The 17,577-nt window shown below is 57.1% G+C and overlaps 1 protein-coding gene across 2 annotated transcripts in view; it reads right to left on the bottom strand.

Annotated features, from left to right (window-relative positions):
- The window catches only part of CFAP46 (cilia and flagella associated protein 46), a 119,997-nt gene that overhangs the window by 99,358 nt on the left and 3,062 nt on the right, over positions 1 to 17,577 (bottom strand). The window contains exons 5-15 of one of the 2 annotated variants that reach the window (XM_031651966.1): positions 16,637 to 16,799; positions 15,024 to 15,149; positions 14,439 to 14,533; positions 12,792 to 12,902; positions 10,579 to 10,678; positions 7,539 to 7,637; positions 5,672 to 5,862; positions 3,660 to 3,888; positions 3,287 to 3,407; positions 918 to 1,041; positions 190 to 317 (exon numbers count right to left, since the gene is read on the bottom strand). In XM_031651966.1, coding sequence (XP_031507826.1) covers positions 190 to 317; positions 918 to 1,041; positions 3,287 to 3,407; positions 3,660 to 3,888; positions 5,672 to 5,862; positions 7,539 to 7,637; positions 10,579 to 10,678; positions 12,792 to 12,902; positions 14,439 to 14,533; positions 15,024 to 15,149; positions 16,637 to 16,799 — 1,487 coding nt within the window. Of the gene's footprint in view, positions 1 to 189; positions 318 to 917; positions 1,042 to 3,286; positions 3,408 to 3,659; positions 3,889 to 5,671; positions 5,863 to 7,538; positions 7,638 to 10,578; positions 10,679 to 11,509; positions 11,572 to 12,791; positions 12,903 to 14,438; positions 14,534 to 15,023; positions 15,150 to 16,636; positions 16,800 to 17,577 lie in introns of those variants that run through there. The other variant, XM_021943888.2, reaches the window with a different exon arrangement.

The raw sequence follows: 17,577 nt of genomic DNA, 5'->3' as shown, positions 1-17,577 counted from the left end.
GCCAGATGTGGCCGCCGCCCCGTGATTGGCAGTCCTGATAATTAGTGGGAACTGCTACTACTGTGACTTAGCTATACCCTTTCTCATGTGAAGGCCCCATGGGCTGTCACTGCATGAACCACAACCCTTCCCGCACCCAGAGGGCGGCCGTGGCCAGGCTGGGACGCACTCGTGAGGGCGGGTACAAACCTCTCCGCAGCCTCGACTTCTTCACCTTGACGTTGTCATACAGGAGGCAGAAGCGGCTCGCCGTCCGACAGACGTCCCACACGCCTTGTTTCCGGGCCACTTTGGCCAGCTCTGCCCAAATCTGTATCCTGCTCACCGAGAACCCAAACGAGGGAAAAGTGAGTAGACAAATGTGGCTGCTAAAGTTAGAAAACACCTGGGCTGCCTGCCTGAGAAAAGGCCACTGTGGCTCTGCGGTTTCGAGGTGGCCAGGAGCCCGGTGCTCACACTGGGGACGGCCTGGCGGGCGCATGTCCCGGGGTCGGGTGCAGCTCTCTGCTTCCCCCTGCCAGTCAGCTGTGAGCGGCACCTCCCTTCCCTGTGGTGAGAAGAAAGGCCGTGCAATCCACTGCACGGAGCAGGCCTCCTAGGGGTGGTACCGCAGGGTTGGTACCAAAAATCAGCCTGCTCTGGTCACAGGCATTGCGTGTCCTCCGAGTGACAGCAGTGACAGGCGGGACAGGGTGGCCGCACACCTCACAGGCCGTGGCTGTCATCACAGGCTGGGGGTCCCATCTATGTCGGGACCCCCAGGCGGGGACCTCCTCCCACCATCCTGGAGCAGGTGGCCTGGCGTGTCCCCAGACAGCCACACACAGGGTCAGCTCGGCTGCCACAGACGCTGGCTCTTGGGCTGAGCGACCCCCAGGCAGGGCTCTGTGTGGCGCTCTGGCCTCTTCCTCGCTCACCTCTCCTTGCTGTTTTCGTTGCCCAGGCGCCGCAGGTGCCCGGCAGCTTTGTCCACGCTGACGATGTGGTGCCGCGCCTTTGCACAAAGGTAGGTGAACCGGCCCCTGCTCTTCCCGGTGGAGACTGGGACAGAAATGCACAGGCAGGCGTTGGGGCTGCTGGCGAAGGGCCGGGGACGCGCCCATCAGGAACCAGCGCCCCGCGCTCCGCGCCGGCACCGGGGTGGCCACCCACAGGTGGTGGCTGCAGGGGCCCTAGATCCCCGGCTCCCGGGAGCAGAGCTGCAGAGTGGCATTGCCTGTGTCTCCTGCCGGCGACGAGGCCGAGCCAGTGCTCCTCTGAGTGGGGGAGGCTCCAGGAACCTCAGAGCAGTCTGCCAAGATCCTCCCACTGCTCTGCTGGCTGCGCTGCCTAGCTGACGTCCAAGCAGGGGCACCCGGCCTCAGACTCCCGCGCTCCCACCCAGCCCCTGTGTAGCACCCCAAGGCCCAGCAGTTTTATCTGCATGACGCCAGAGGTTCCGAATCACCACTCCTTTTCCTGGCAAATAAATCACAAGCACCCGGAACTCAGCTCCACACCCAGAACTCAGCTCCACACCCTGGGGGGCCTCCTGTGCATGGGCGACCCCGGGGACTGGGCCTCCCCTGGCTGGTGTCTACCCTCTCGGCCGGCACAGGGGTTCACCTTCAGGAGCCACTCAAGGGTATCCTCCCCTGGAGCCCGCACCACCCTCACTGCCCCTGGGCAGGGCCCTGCAGCACCTCGTGCTGGGTGTAGGGTCCTGGGTGTACGGTGCTGTATCAGCCCCACAGCCAGCAGGTGGACATGCACCTGACCCCCAGGCAGCCAGCAGCACACGCCCATGAATGAAAGGAGTCAGGAAGGCAAAATAGGTGCGTCCGGGTCCTACTGGTGGATCTGCAGCTGCTCCTCAAACTTATTAGGGCAAAATGAAAGCACAGGTGCGGCAGCATCTGAGGGTGGTGGACGACGAGGCGGTGACCCCTCCCCTCTCCAAGAGCGACCAACCTTCCCTTGCAAGACACGACCCACCCTGCATCTGCCCATCTCCTTGTCTCAGACCCGAGACATGACCCAGCGTCTCCATTCCCAACCACCGTCTCCGCAGGCTGCAGTCTGGGTGACGCCTGCTTCATCGTGCTGGGCGAAAGCCGCCAGCTGCTGGGCACTGAGCTGGAGGGAGGCCTGGCGGCGGCCCCCAGCAGGACCCTTAAGGGACCAGTGGGAAGGGCTCCTAAGCCAGGCCCAGCCTGGCCCCTGCACTGGGCTGAAGAGAGTGGGACCGCCTGCGTTCCCAGAGCCACTGGCGAGTGCCCAGAGAAGCTGGGGCAGTGGGGGTGCAATACACCCCCGAACCCTGGCTCAGTCCCTGCACGTGGGCCGCATGGCCCCATGTCCCACTACCCAAAGCCAGCTCAGGGTCTCCCCAGGACAGACGTGATGGCTTCAGCTTTGACCCCCGTGATCCAGGGAGCCCTGTCCTGTGCCTCTGGCTCAACCCCACTCCCCAGAGCAGGGTGTGTTGAAGTCCTCGCCCCCAGGACCTGAGTATGACCTTCTTTGGAGGTAATCTGGGTCAAATGAGGTCGCCAGGGTGGACCCTAGTCCAGTCTGACTGGTATCCTTCTTTTTTTTTTTTTTTTGAGACAGAATCTCGCTCTGCCGCCCAGGCTGTGGCCGGATCTCAGCTCACTGCAAGCTCCACCTCCCGGGTTCACGCCATTCTCCTGCCTCAGCCTCCCGAGTAGCTAGGACTACAGGCGCCCGCCACCTCGCCCGGCTAATTTTTTGTATTTTTTTTTTTTAGTAGAGACAGGGTTTCACCATGTTAGCCAGGATGGTCTCGATCTCCTGACCTCATGATCCACCCGTCTCGGCCTCCCAAAGTGCTGGGATTACAGGCTTGAGCCACTGCGCCCGGCCTGACTGGTATCCTTCTAAGAGGAGGAAACGAGGACACAGACCCCCAGAAGGAACGGCCCTGAGGACGCAGGGAGGAGACAGCGTCCACAAGCCAAGGAGCCCTCAGGGGGAACCAGCCCTGCCCACACCTTGACTTCCAGCCTGGGACTGGGAGGAGTGAGTTCCTGTTGTCTAAGCAGCGGAGCCCGTGGGGTCTGTCCTAGCAGCCGGGGCACCCGACATGGCTGGCGTGTGCACAGAAGACCCTTGCTGGGCTTTGCCAGACCCGGCAGGCCGAGATCGGAGGACACTGCTGGTGCATGGTCCCTGCACATCCAGGGGCCGTGGTAGGGAGCATGGGGACTGGGGAAACCCCGGGGCAGCCTCGGAGCCATTCCAAGGCGGATGGTTCCGGGCTGGGAGAGCCCAGTGCGGTGCTCACCTTTGGCCTCATTCTCACTGTCCAGCACAATCTGAAACGTGTCGGGGGCTAAGGCCAGGCCTGCGTTCACCAGGAGGGCCCGCTTCTTCCTGACGCTGTCCTTTGGGGTAGCTTTTTTTGCCTGTGAAAAGCAGAGACTGATGAGGAAGGGGCCGCTGGACTTTCCGCAGCACCTTCTCCAACTTCTGGAGCCTCCTGGCTGTGGCAGGGCCTGTGTGGTCTTCATGCTCATAGACACAGTGACAGCTCGGCCCCAGGCCTCCTCGCCTCAGGCGGCCCTGGGCAGCTCCCGCCCTGCTGTGCCTTCAAAGCCCAGCCCCGGCCCCATGCTGGGGTTACAGCACCCGGCCTCCCTCACCTCCCCGGGCAGCACCTGCTCGATGGCCATGATGGCCTTGTCCTCTGCACGCTCGGGGGCCTGGTATAGTGTGGTGCACAGGCGCAGCCGGGTGGAGGCCATCTGGAGCCTGTCCTGGTAGAGGCCCAGGCTGTCCAGGCGCGCGGCTTTCCGGAGGTGCTCCATGGCGGGCTCCAGCCGGTCCTCGTCCTCCTCGATCTGCGCCATCTCCATGTGCACTTGGCAGCGGAGCAGCGTCATGAGGCTGTGGGGGTGGCGCGGCATCAGGGGCCCTGGCGGGGCTGAGGCTGTGTCGGGCTGGGGTCACATCCTCCAGGGGAGGCCTGGAGTGGCCCCAGCATGTAGGGGAGGCTTGGTGCCCAGTGCCCCTGGCTTCCCGTCATCCTTTCAGTGATGCCCCTGCCTGGCCCTGGGGACTCACAAATGGGGACAAGGAGAGAAGACCATGCAGACCCCGGAGGCCTCAGCAACTCACAACAACTGCCCCGGAAGGAAACCCGGGCGCTAGTGCAAGACTGCCCGGCTCTCTGCTGGGCACAACTTCCTGAAGCGTGCGGCGCAGTTCCCACAGCCTGGGCACAACTTCCTGAAGCGTGGGGCGCAGTTCCCACAGGCCACGGTGGCAGAGGTCAGGGTGCAGGGCTGCGAGGGAGGCTAGGGTCTGGAGAGGAAGGGCTGCACAGAGCAGCCCAACCAGCCCGTGTGGAGGTGCCCTGGACCCCCTGGCCTCAAGTAGCTGTGTGGGGGTGCCCCAGACCCCCTGGGCTCGAGCAGCCTGTGGGGGTGCCTGGAACCCCTGGCCTCGAGCAGGCTGCGTGTGCACAGGAGTGCACGTGTGCCAGGCCTGAGAAGTGGTTCTGGGGCAGCTGAGCCGGGGTCCCAGTTCATTCTTAGCTGTGGGAAGTTGAAGGATGGCCCAGGGAGGTGTGAGGGGTGTGGTCACCATGTTTCAGGGGGTGTATCTGTGTGAACTGAGCCGGAGTGATGCTGGCCCGACACAGACTGTGCTAAGGGGTGCATGTTCTTAGCCCTAGAGAAATCCCCCATTCCTCCAAAAGGTATAGTCGAGAAACCAAGAAGCCAACAGAGGAAATGAAATAGAATTCTAGAAAAATTCAGGGAGCCCCAGGGAAGGTGGGAGGGAGCTGTGGCAGTGCAGGGAGGTAGCAGACAGGGAGCTGGGGCTGAGCTGGCGGTCTCAGAGTCAAAACCATACTGACAGCAATGAAGAGGCTGAGCCCTCCCAACAAGAAACAGGTCCTGAGACCAGGGCTGTGGTTCTCCAGCCACCCTGGGTCCAGGCTCTGCAACATCTTGTGGCTGCCCTTGCCCCCAGTACCTGTCTCCTGCCCACCACGGCCCACCCAGATGCCTGCTGCCTGCCCGCCATGGCCCACCCTGTCACTGTCAGCCAAGGCCATGGGTCTAATTCCTGTCACACGCCTTGCCCACCTATGAGCATATCCACCCTGATGCCTGCCGGCCATTTCGCCAGCCAGGCCCACTCCTGATGCCTGCCGCATTTGCCCGCTTGGCGCGGCCCACCCTGCCGCCCCGTCACCGTCACTTTGCCCGCTTATGGTCCACCCTGCCGCCTGCCGCCTGCTACCACGCTGGCCCCAGCATTCCTGTCAAATTCCTTCCGAGGACACCAGCCTTTTCCTCCGACGCCAGCCCCTCTGGCACCTTGTCTCACCCAAGATGGCCCAAGTCCCATGGGGCCACAACCAGCCCCCCACTCTCAGCTTCTGTGGCCATGACAGTCCCCTTCAATGGAGGCTTGAGGGGCACAGATGCCCGTGAGGCACAGCTGAGCCTGCTTCTTCCTCTGGCCCCACCAGTGCTCCACACAGAGGACCCGGCATGCCTGGCCCTGAGCAGAGAGAGAGGGTGGCCCTTACTGAGTACGGGGGGAGTCTGCTGCTTGTGGCACTGGCATGGCAAGGGGGCTTGGGCCACCTTCTCCTCCTCTGTCTCCTCATGCACCACCCGCTCTGTGGAGGACACGGTGCAGGTGCGCGCCCCACCTGTCCACCTTCTCCAGCACGTCCGCGACGCCGGCCAGGGGCTTCCGCAGGTGGTGCCGCAGGTTGTGCTGCAGCAGGGGCAGGCAAGTGTTCCACTGCGTGGTGCACACCACGTGGATGACCCGGGGGTCGCCCAGGCGGACGGCTCGCTGCAGCGCGACGTTTAGTCTCTGTATGATATCCAGCTGGGCCTGCGGAGAAGACGTGGGCGATTCTATGGAGGTTGCTGGCTTGAGCTGCAGGGCTGGGGCGGGACATGTGCAGGGCACGCTGAGAACTCAGGCCCTAAATTCATCACCCTGCGTGGTGCCATGCTCAAATCTGTCCGTGAAAATGGCCAGAGTGACTCTAGGAGGAAGTGGATGTCTCACAAGATAGTACACGCAGGAGGCTTGGCAGTACGCACATATCGTGGCTGCGCCCGCCTCCCGTGTGTGGACTCAGTGGCGGCTGCTCCCTTCCTGATCCCATCTCTTTCCAGGGGCCTGTGCCCACGACGCTTCCCACCCCCAGAATGTCTCCTCCGGTCTGTGCTACACGGGCCCTTTCCAGGACAAAGGCTTAGGCCAGGATTTCAGTGGAGCCAGTCTCCCCACACTCCCACCTCCCACAAGCCCTTCTGGGCCGCCCACTGCCCTGGGCTTACTTGGCCATGTCCCCACAGCCTGTGGCTTCCACAGGGGCCTCGCCCTCATGCTGCCCCTGGGCTGGGTGGAGCCTGCACCTCACAACCCCATCCTGCCACTTGGCTGCTGGGTCTGAAAGCCTCGTACGCTGGTGCCAGCCCCACTGAGATCCTCAGCAGGTGAGGCGGGGGAAGCAGCCGTACACCCCACAGTGCCACAGCCACAAGCAGCCTCTGTTCACTTTCATGACAAAGTGCAGCAGCCAAAGTGTCTGGAAATCATTCCTTAAACGAACTCTCATTAAGCGCCTACCACATGCCTGGCACCAGTGCACAGCAACAGTCAAAAACCTCCCACGAGACGCTCAGCCCCGCGGAGGCAGACCCAGGAGCAAGTCCACAGAGGTGTCGGCGCCTGCCGGGCCGTGATACATGCGCCAGGCGGTGCGGGCTGAGGGTGGGTGCCTTAGGAGTGGGGGCGGGGAAGGCCTCCCAGCTGCCCTGCTCATCCCCCACCCCGGCACCTCCGGCACTGACCCACATGCCCCTGGCTCCTCTGTGCCCAGCGGGGCCTTGTACTGCCTGGCTGACAGGACTCGAGGGCTCCCGGGCCGACCCGCCACACTTGCCGTGGCACCATGTCAGGGCTGCGTACCTCCATTCTGTCAGGTTTTTGTTCATCTTTTAACCGGGAAATTCTTACTGAGGAAGAGTCTAAAATGATTTCTAAATCCTTTCGTGGCAGTGGCTGCTATTCCGGAGCCTGCCGTCTTAGACAGCAGGACGGAGGTGGGTCAGGCTCACGTGCCTATAATTGGCAGCTGACCCCAGGGCCGGCGGTGGCTTCTGCCCCTCGTCATTAGGACGCCTTCCCGGACTCAAGTGAGGCTGGCAGAAAGCCCTCGTGGAGACGCATGGCCGTCCCCCTGTCCTCCCGGGCAGGCATCACCACATGGCGGGGAGGGGGCAGCTCTGCAGGGGCTGCAGGAGGAGGGTCAGAGGGAGTCACATCCCAGCCCCCACCTGTACGACCCCAACCCACCAAGGAGGCCTGTGGGCCCCTGTGCGTGGGAGAGGAAGTGTGGCACTGGAGGCTGGACTCACACCCGCTGTCACGGGAGCCAGGGCGAGTCCAGCAGTGGGGTCCAGGCCGTGTCCCCGGCACCCTCAAGCCTGGGACACACTCAACTCGCACCGAGTTCCCGGAATCTGCAAAATAATGCCAGGTGTACGACTCCTGACCTCAACAGCCGCTCGGATGTACATTTTCATCTGATTTTCAAGTCTTAAAGCTTCTGATTCACACTCCAGACATTCCATTTCAATCAGCTTCCCAGGATCCTGCAGATACACACAGTTTTTGAAAAGATGGAGATCTGTAAGGGAAGCAGCTGTGCACATTCATGAACTTCAGAGGCATTTAAAATATGACTGGGTAGAGGTTTAACAAATACAAGTCATACGATGACACACAGACACCTACGACGCAGAGGTTTAAGTGAGGAAGCCGTGTTTTCAGCTACACCAACTCCTCGCCTGCCTGCAGGCCCTACCACCTGAGAGCGGCAGGGGAGGGTCCTGACTTTGCCCTTTTCAGGGGCCTTGTCCCGGCCCCCAACACCTGGTACCCAGGCCTCAGCCAGGCGGCTTGGGGGCCCGGGGCCGCGCCGAAGTCTGGGAAGCGATGTGTTGTGCGTCACGCTGGGAAGAAGGGCACTCTACCTCCCCTTTCTCCGGGGCTTGCTGAGCTCGGGGAAGACGTCCCCAGGCCTCGGTGGCCTTACAAAAGCTAGGAGCAACATGTCGCTGTCATCCAAAGACCACACCCCTAAACCCACCCTGGCTCGAGGGGTGACACTCCTAAACCCTAAACCCGCCCTGGCTCGAGGGGTGCAGGTCTTCTGGACACAGGAGACTCAAGCTCCTAGTCTGTGAGCGCAGGTGCTGATGGTGTAGCATCTTCACAAACAACAGACACAGATGTCCCAAGAAGCAGGTCCTCAGCAGCAGACTCCTCCGCCCCGGGGAGCGGGTCCTCGGCAGCAGACGTCCGCAAGGATGGGAAGTACCTGCAGCACCTCAGGATGGCTGCACCGCAGTCCTCCACATCTGGGCCTTGGTGCCGGCCAGGATGGAGAGCCCAGGAGGCCGCCGCCCCAGGCTGTGTGCCCCCGGCTGTCCAGCAGCCGCAAGCCTCCATGCCACTGAGGAAGCTATGCCAGGCTTCACAGGGGTCAGAAAAAGAGCTCCATGCTTCCCACATGGACATGGATCTTAAAACTCTTTATGGGGTCCCACAGGTGCGGGCATCTGCCTGGTTAAATCATTTCCACCATTCACTCAGGCAATCGTGAAATGTATGACGGTGGATAGTCTTTAAAAATGCACCAAGGCTTCAAAATTAAAAACCATTTATATCCTTAACATTAGTGAGCTTTTAATTCAAACTAAATCTCATGAGATCCTGAATGTCTACTAGGAGGCTGGCAGGGATAACGAGCCTCCCAGCAGAATGTTCACCTAGAGAAGGTCGCTTTCGACCAGCAGTGAGACAGGAGGTAACAGGAGGGCTGGGGCCTGAGGGATGGGCAGAGGCCAACCGGGCAAAGGGCCAGGAGAGCGTCTTCAAGCCAGGGCAGAGGGACATGCTCTGCAGGGGCCACGGGCGGTGGCGGCAGAGTTGGGCTACAGGAGCCTCCCTAACGGCAACCCCACGGCAGCAGGGGCCTGCCCGGGAGCCTCAACCTGGGATACACAAAACATTGCTTTGAGTTCCACAGCAGCCCTCGGAGATGAGTCCTGTTACTGCTGCCATTTTGCAGCGACAAACCCTGAGGCGCAGGGAGCTGAAGGAAGGGCTGCTGGGGAGGAGGAAGTGGGGCCGGACCCAGGCGTTCCACAGTCATTCTGAACTGGGGACACCACACCATTGAAACCGAGAAGATGGAAATGGGGCTCACAGAAGCCAGTAAAGGGCATCAAACACAGGAGCGCCTCCCACGCTGCCCTCCTCCTCCGTACTGCACGGGCTGCCGTTTCCAGCCTTGACCACGCTTCCCGCCTGTCTCTCAAGGCCACGTGACCTGCATCTCCTGTTCTGAAACCATTTCCAGATCAGCACAGCCCTCAGTGTGACTGGCCGGCTCCCCCCATGCTGAGCCACGGCCGTGTCTCCTGCACCACTGACGGCTCGGTTTACGATTACTCGTAGGTAACCTGGGGCAAAGCACAGAGCAGGTGCTCAAGGAAGACACCACGAGGGGAGCCCCAGCACGCGGCTGTGCACCCGAGGGTCCCCCCTTCACTCTCCGTGTGCAAAGCGACAGTTTGCTCAAAACCACCCAATAAACTGATCCCATTGTCCCTGCTCTGTGGCAGGGCCTGTGGCAGTTCCCGAAAGCATCAGCAAGCCTGACGTCTTCAGTCTTACACACCTTTGGTTGTGTGAAGCTTTTTCTGGAGGGCGGTTCTCTAACGTGTATTCTTAAAATATTAAAAGTGAGCATTCCCTAGTCATTTCATGTAAATACACTCATCTTAGGGAAAAATCCTAAATGCAGACAAATGTTTTAGGCACAAAATGTTCACTGCAGCCCTTTATGTAATTAGCAAAAAATGATACAGTAGCCCCCCCTTCTCTGAGAGGATATGTTTCAAGACCCCCCAACCCAGTGGAGGCCTGAAACGTGGAGCAGTCCCAAACCCGATGTACACTGTGAATTTTCTAGACAGAAATCCCTATGATAAACTTCAATTTCTAAATTAGGCACAGTACGATATTTATAACAATAACTAATAATAAAATACAACCATAACACTATGCTGTAATAAAAGTGATGTGGCTGTGGCCTCTCCCTCAAAAAACCTTAATACTTTCATACTGTAGGTGCCTGCAGGTAGCAAACTGCAGAAAGTGAACTGTGGGTAATGAGGCATGGCCGGTGTGACTTACACGTCCAATAATGAGACTGCTGGAGAATGTTCCGGATCATTAGCATCATGACATTTTACACCATCTGTAAAGTGGACTCTAGAAACAACTGTGGTGCTGTGGACCCGCGGCCACAATAAAGGTAAAGAGAAATGGGCAGGTGTAAAATTGCAAACACCATCTAACCGCAGTTGTGCAAAACACAGGTAGGAAAGACGGCAACGTGCCAACCACTGACCGAAGCCCTGGGGGCCACGGCCTTGTGAACTGCTTTTCCCTTCTTTGCCTTTTGTCCAAATGCACGGTGAGCAGCCTCCCAATCCCAGGCAACAGTGTCATAAAGCCACTTACTTTGCTTTCCATCTTCTTGAGGTCTGAGAGGCAGTCAGAGGAGATCTCCATGCATTTCAAGGTCAAGGAAAAACGTGCCAGTTCAAAAAGCAAAAGCATTCTGCAAACAAACAAACCAGCCAGCACCGGCTCAATATGGGGGGGCAGCAAATATGGCTGCACGGGAGAATCCAGGTTCCCCATTCAAGCAGAGGCAGGAAAGAAAGGTAGGATAAGAAATAAAGTTAAATTAAATAGTAGAACAGAAGCCCTGCAGGGAGGTCCCAGCAGGGCTTTAGGCTACAGCATCAGAGCCCAGGAGTGTCCTGGGGCCAGCACAGTTGTGGAGGCCGCCCAGGGCCAGGTCCCTACTGGACGCCCTGCTCCTCACTCTCCAGACCTTCAGGTCATGTGCAGAACCCAGGGGAAGCACAGGGAGGATGACATGCGCACTCAAAGCCATGGTCTTGCACAGCAGCTCAGACCCACATCTGCAGCTCAGCGAGGCCAGAGGCCATGCAGGGAAGAGGCAGGTTCCTCACCACACAGAGCCTGAACCTTCCCCTCCCCACACAGAACCTAGGCCTTTCCCACATTCCCCACACAGAGCCTGGGCCTTTCCCACATTCCCCACACAGAGCCTCGGCCTCCCTGCAGTCCCCATAAAGAGCCTGGGCCTTTCTGCTCCCAACACAGCGCCTGGGCCTCCCTCCTCTCCATACAGAGCCTGGGCCTCTCCACACTCCCTACACACAGCCTGGGCCTTTCTGCTCCCAGTACAGGGCCTGGGCCTTCCCCACACTCCCACACAGAGCCTGGGCCTTCTCCACAGTCCCCACACAGAACCTGAGCCTTCTTCCTCCGCACACAGATCCTGGGGTTTCGTCCTCCCTACACAGCGCCTGGGCCTTCCTACCATGCGACAAGCCCGTAGGGGCACCGCCAACCGCACCTGCAGTCACCAATCAGGGTCTGCGTAGAAATCCATAGGCTGAGGCTAAACTTTGTATCCACCTGTAAAGACCCACAGTGCTCCAGACAACTTCAAGAAAGAACAGAGGGTGCACTCAGCTCTCCCCTCTAAGGCTTCCTGTTGAGCTGCAGGGATCAGGATCATGCTCCTGGGGTGGAGATTAGGCCAGGGTTTCCCTCCGGGATGCCTCTCTTCCAGGAGGAGCCTGTCCACTGGTGTCCCTGCAGCCGCCCACAGTGTCTCCAGACATTGCCAAATGTCCCGGGGAGCAGGTCTACATGTCTTCTGCCGTCTCCCGGGGAGTGATCACAGTCTTCCCGGGAATACATTGGCGGCTGCAGGCAGTGACCCAACTCGGCCCTCAGTGTGGTGTGACCATCCTCCCTGTATCCCTGGGTAGCTGTGGGCAGGAGGCTGCTTTGGGGTGGGGTGCAGATGCTTCCCTCAGACACGTGAGGTCACGGACCAGCACCTGGGTTCCCATCCCATAGGCACAGCGAGGTCATGGACCTGTGCCCGGGTTCCCGTCCTGCAGGCATGGCGAGTTCATGGACCTGTGTTGTTTCAAGCTGCTATGTTTGTGGGTACTTGTTATGCGGCTGCAGATAACTAATACACCTTCTCTGTTAGTGTCCCGTGTGGCCACCAGAAAACCGAACAGACAATTTCAGCTCCTGTATCAATAAGCTTTACTTGTTTCCCATTCTCTTAAAAACATACAGGGCTATCAAGGAGGTGCAAAGTCGCTCCGGGGGGCAGCGGACCAACCCCTCGACCCACCCGCACCCACGAAGGCAAAACCGGCCAGCGCTTTCCATGTGCTTCCGAAAATCTCAGGCTCAGCTTCCTGCTTCCAGGATACCAGCCCAGGACTTATCCCAAACTCTCCAGTGCCTGGAGGATTCGAGAAAGCACAGAAGCCAAACAAACCAGCCTGAAAAACGCTCCAGAGAAACCTGTTCTCCCACCCACAAAACGCCATGCAACCACCAGAACAGTGAGAGGTGCTGCGGTGACCGAACCATCCATATGCCTACAAACTAAATTCATGTTAAAAAGTAGGGTGTGAAAGTGTTCGCAAAACAGTACAAATCTCAGGCCACAAAAGACCAGAGAGGAACTTACTAAAACCTCCACAATGGCTGGCTTTTGCAAAGGTGGTTCTAGTTGCTTGTTTTATACCTTTTCACATTTTTCAGAGCCCGCTAAATTTTGTACAATGATTATGAAGAAGTGATATTGCAAAAAGACAAACACTTACTTTTCTTCTCTGATGGAAGGAAAGCGCTGGTGGTTGTAACGACTTAAGTGTCTATAGGCCTTCCTCAGAATGACACTGACGTCGCCTGGTAAATCATTTTGCTCTGCTTTTCTAGAAATAATTCAGAGAGTAATTCACCACAAGATCTTGTCAGATTTATTCAAATTCTCCTAAGAGAAACTCTGTGTGTATGAAACTGTGTTTCCCACTGAAGAGGAGACTGAAAATAACCCCTCCTGCTTTCTTTTCTCAAATTCCTGAGATGACTTTTCACCCCTTCCGGTCCTCCTTCCCTCCATGATGCCTGGCCTTCCCACAAGGCTGGAATAGAAACACTCAGACAAGACATGCCCAGACCCTTTGCCAGAGCCAGCATCCCACACAGGAGCCAAAGACGGGAAATGTGGGGCACTGTCTCTGCTCAACGGTGATAGGACCTGGACGAGCATTGCTCTCTCACAGGGATGCTGGCCATAGGACACAATCTCAGATCTCGTCACCGACCTCAGCACCCAAACACACTGTGATCTCCTCACTCCCCTCGGCATCCTAACACACCGTGATCTCCTCACTCCCCTCAGCACCCAAACACACCGCGATCTCCTCACTCCCCTTATCATCCAAACACACCCCGATCTCCTCACCTCCCCTCAGCACCCAAACAGACTGGCGATCTCCTCACAGCCCTCAGCATCCAAACACACCGCGATCTCCTCACTCCCCTCATCATCCAAACACACCGCCCCACCCTACCATCCAAACACACCAGCGATCTCCCTCACTCCCTCATCATCCAAACACACCACGCATCTCCCCACCCTCTACAGCATCCAAACACACCGCGATCTCCTCACTCCCCTCATCCAAACACACCGTGATCTTCTCTCTTACCCTCGCATCCACAAATACGCACTTCAAGGGATTCCTCTTTACTCCTCACCATCCAAATACACCTCATGATTCTCTCACTTTCAGCACCTAAATAGATTTATGATTCCTTTACTCTCATCATCTAAATAATTCTTTCCTTTACTTTACTATCTAAATATCTTTATCGCTCCAACATATTCGCGATCTCTTTACTCTTCTTGCATCTAAAATGACTGGCGGATCTCTTTACTTCCTTTATCATCCAAACACACCGCGATCTCCTCACTCCCCTCGGCACCCAAACACACCGCGATCTCGATCTCCTCACAGCCCTCAGCACCCAAACACACTGCGATCTCCTCACTCCCCTCGGCATCCAAACACACTGCGATCTCCTCACTCCCCTCATCATCCAAACACACTGTGATCTCCTCACTCCCCTCATCATCCAAACACACCGTGATCTCCTCACTCCCCTCAGCATCCAAACACACCGTGATCTCCTCCTACAAGCTCTTTCTGCACTTGGCTTAAAGCCGCCCTCTCCCTTCCGTGGCCTCACTGGCCTCTCCTCCGTGCTGGGAGGGAGGCAGGGCCACGGATTGGGGGTGGCCTTCGGATCCCCACACCCTGGGGAGTCCCAGGCTCCCACTCTCCAGCTCCACTCACTGCAACTCCAGACTCACAGGCCCCTGGACACAGCACCTCCCCCTATGGAGGGGACAGAGCACTCCCAAGCCCAGCACTTGTGAAACTCTCCCTCCCAAAATGACTTACGCTTTTAGCATATTAATATAGAAAGTGACTGACAGGCTAATGGAATTTTTCTTTTCTTCCTTTAACTGAAGTTTATCCATTAATTCATGACGAACCTGTCATAAAATGGAAGAGATTATTAATCTGGATTCAAACAATTAGATAGAGGTTCAGATTTTGTGTCTAGATTTTACTTTCTCATTAATTAAATTTTGTATCTAGTTTTTCAGATACAACTTAAGCTGATTCCCCATATGTCAAAATGAATCACTGATGAATGCTTTTGGTACATATTCTTGTAGTAATTACTTGTATCTTTGTGAATTTTCTATTAACTTCAAAAAAATTCAAAGCTATTACAAAGGAAAAATTCAAAGAGCGATGATAAAGGCAAAAGACCCTGTTTTGCTTTCAAAATGTCACAGTTCTATACGTTGGATGAACTGCTATTTCTTTTTAATATGTTGATATATTTTTGTTCATGTATCTATACATATATATTTTTATATCTCTCAGCAAACTTATGTAATTTCTATGCAGTTTTCTCAACAATGACTTTTAAGAAAAAGTACTTCTTACGTCTCTGTTTCTAATACGCTGATTTACCATAACGGAGAACATCTGCCGGTATTTCTGCGGCACGTGAGACTTGATGAACGGAGCTGCAGTGGAGCAGAACCTGGCAGCCTCCTCCTTTCTTCCGGCTTGCAGGTAACACTCCAGAAGTTCCAGATAACGGACACACCACCGGGTCAATTCCGCTGAACTGTTTCCCCAGATAACGGACACACCGGGTCAACCTGGCTGGAACTTCGTTTCCCAGATAACGGACACACGCCTACCGTCAACCTGGCTGAACTGTTTCCCCTAGATAACGACACGCCACCGTCAACTTGGCTCAACTGTTTCCCTAGATAACGGACACACGCCACCGGTCAACCCCGCTGAACTGTTTCCTTAGATAACGACACACGCCATCGGGGTCAACCTGGCTCAACTTGTTTCCCTAGATAACGGATACACGCCACCGTCAACCCGCTGAAACTGCTTTCTCCCTCTCTGATAACTATAGGTTATTAAACCATTATACATTTTGTGTTTCACAAATCCTTTAAAAGCTACCCCAAGCGTCAGCTTCTTTTCAGCCAGAACCAGGGCCGCGGCTCACCGAACGCCAGCAGGCGCCAGACAGCTCGCTACCGCTTAGCACCGGGCATTTTGTTTTTTGAGACGGAGTCCTCGCCTGTCGCCCAGGCTGGAGTGTGGTGGCGCCATCTCGCTCACTGCAAGCCCGGGCCTCCGGTTCACACCTTTATTCTCCTGCCTCAGCCTCCTGAGTAGCTGGGACTACAGGCGCCCGCCACCTCGCCCGGCTAGTTTTTTGTATTTTTTAGTAGAGACGGGGTTTCACTGTGTTAGCCAAGATGGTCTCGATCTCCTGACCTCGTGATCCGCCCGTCTCGGCCTCCCAAAGTGCTGGGATTACAGGCTTGAGCCACCGCGCCCGGCCGCACCGGGGCATTTTGAAATGAAAGATCTGTACTGATATTCTTCAAAGGTTCCCCAAAAGGCCATATGGCAGGTAACCCACACCTGCAGGCTCTGGGTTCGGGGTTGAGGAGGACCACTCTGGAGCTGGCACAGCTGGGATCCTCACTGGGGACATCCACCCGTCCCTGGCCTGCACAGAGAGCTCCACAGACACTTGGGCCCATTTCCTTCCGCCGCCCAGCACAGTGACCGAGGCATTGGTGACAGTCTGCAGTGACCCCTCAGGGCTAAGGCCAGGCAAGGCCGGCCTGCCCCGTGCTGCCCCAGCTTCCTCGCAGGGCCGCCTGGGCTCCGGACATGCTGACTCCGCTTAGTTTTATGCTGTTAAAATACCTACTGCATTAATACTTTAAGAACTAAGATTTTAAAATCGGGAGGCAGGCTGGGTGGCACAGGGTCATATCTGCTTTGCCGTGAGTCTAAACACAGTATCTTGTTCTGTTGTCATAACCTCATAACCAGGGCACGGCAAACGTCATCTACAGATTTTGGAAACAACCTTCAGACAAGACGCACAGAAACTTGTGACTGTGGGAGAAAACGCACACGGAGTGTGCCCCAGTGATGTGGAACTCCCATCCGCCCCGCCAGGAGAAGGGGTGGTGGCCTCAGAGTCGGAGGGCAGCCCACTGGGAGGCCACAGAGGGCACGGCAAGCTCAACTCACAGCATCAGCTCGGCGTGCCACTCCTTGTCTTCCTCCTCGGTCTGACTCAGCACGTTTACAATTTGGGAAAGGCTGGGGATCAGATGGTGGCGATATCCAGGCTCGAGGAACGGCCTCACCATCTGCCAGTAGAGGACTGATGCATTGTACACCAAAAAGTAATACCTACGGCACAAGCAGAGGACGTGGAGAACGCGGTCAAAGCCTAGCCAGCCCAAGCTGCAAAACCAAGGGGCCACTGTGTCTCCGGAGCCCCTCCCAGGAGGGGCCTCAGGTCCTCTCTCAGCAGACAGCAGCAGCCCCATCTGAGAAGCTTTGGCCCGGCCTGCAGGAGCACCAGGATGCAGAGCCCTTCCCTGGGACAGCCTTGGGCGGCCCTGCGTCCAACGTGCCATGGCTCTAGTGCAGGCCCAGCTGTGATGACCCGGCCACAGGCTCCCGAGTCCAGACCAGGGCCTCCTTCCTCAATCATTCCACAAACTGATCGGCCCCCTTCCCTTGAAAACACACCACTGACCAAGGCCTCCTCTGGCTCTCAAGGGATAGACAAGAATGGGCAAGGACAGAGGGAATCAAGGAAGGCTTCCTGGAGGAGGTTACATGCCTGCCGTGACCTGAAAGATGTCAGGAGGCAGCCAAGACAGTAGTAGAGGAAAAGAAGGTCAGGCAGATGGAAGAGAAGGAGGAGCCTTTGGGAAACAAAGTTCCTGTCTGCCAGCATACAGTGTGAAGTGGAGGAGGGTGGACTGGAAGACTAAACAGAGACCCCTCTCAGGGGTCTGGGCCTCTCCCTGGGCAGCAGGAAGCCATTGCAGGGACTGAAGTAAGGGAATCCGGGCCCATCTGCCTTTCTCACTCTAGGGCCACTCCACAGCAGGGCAGGCCAGCTCTGCCCTGTAGGGCCTCCGTGCCTGGTGGTCCTGGGCTGGCCACCAGGTGTACC

This window comes from Papio anubis, chromosome 11 (assembly GCF_008728515.1).
Source record: "Papio anubis isolate 15944 chromosome 11, Panubis1.0, whole genome shotgun sequence".
In the NCBI taxonomy this organism is placed as follows: Eukaryota; Metazoa; Chordata; class Mammalia; order Primates; family Cercopithecidae; genus Papio; species Papio anubis.
The sequence above is the reverse complement of the archived record's forward strand: the minus strand, read 5'-3'. Positions and strand labels throughout refer to the sequence as shown.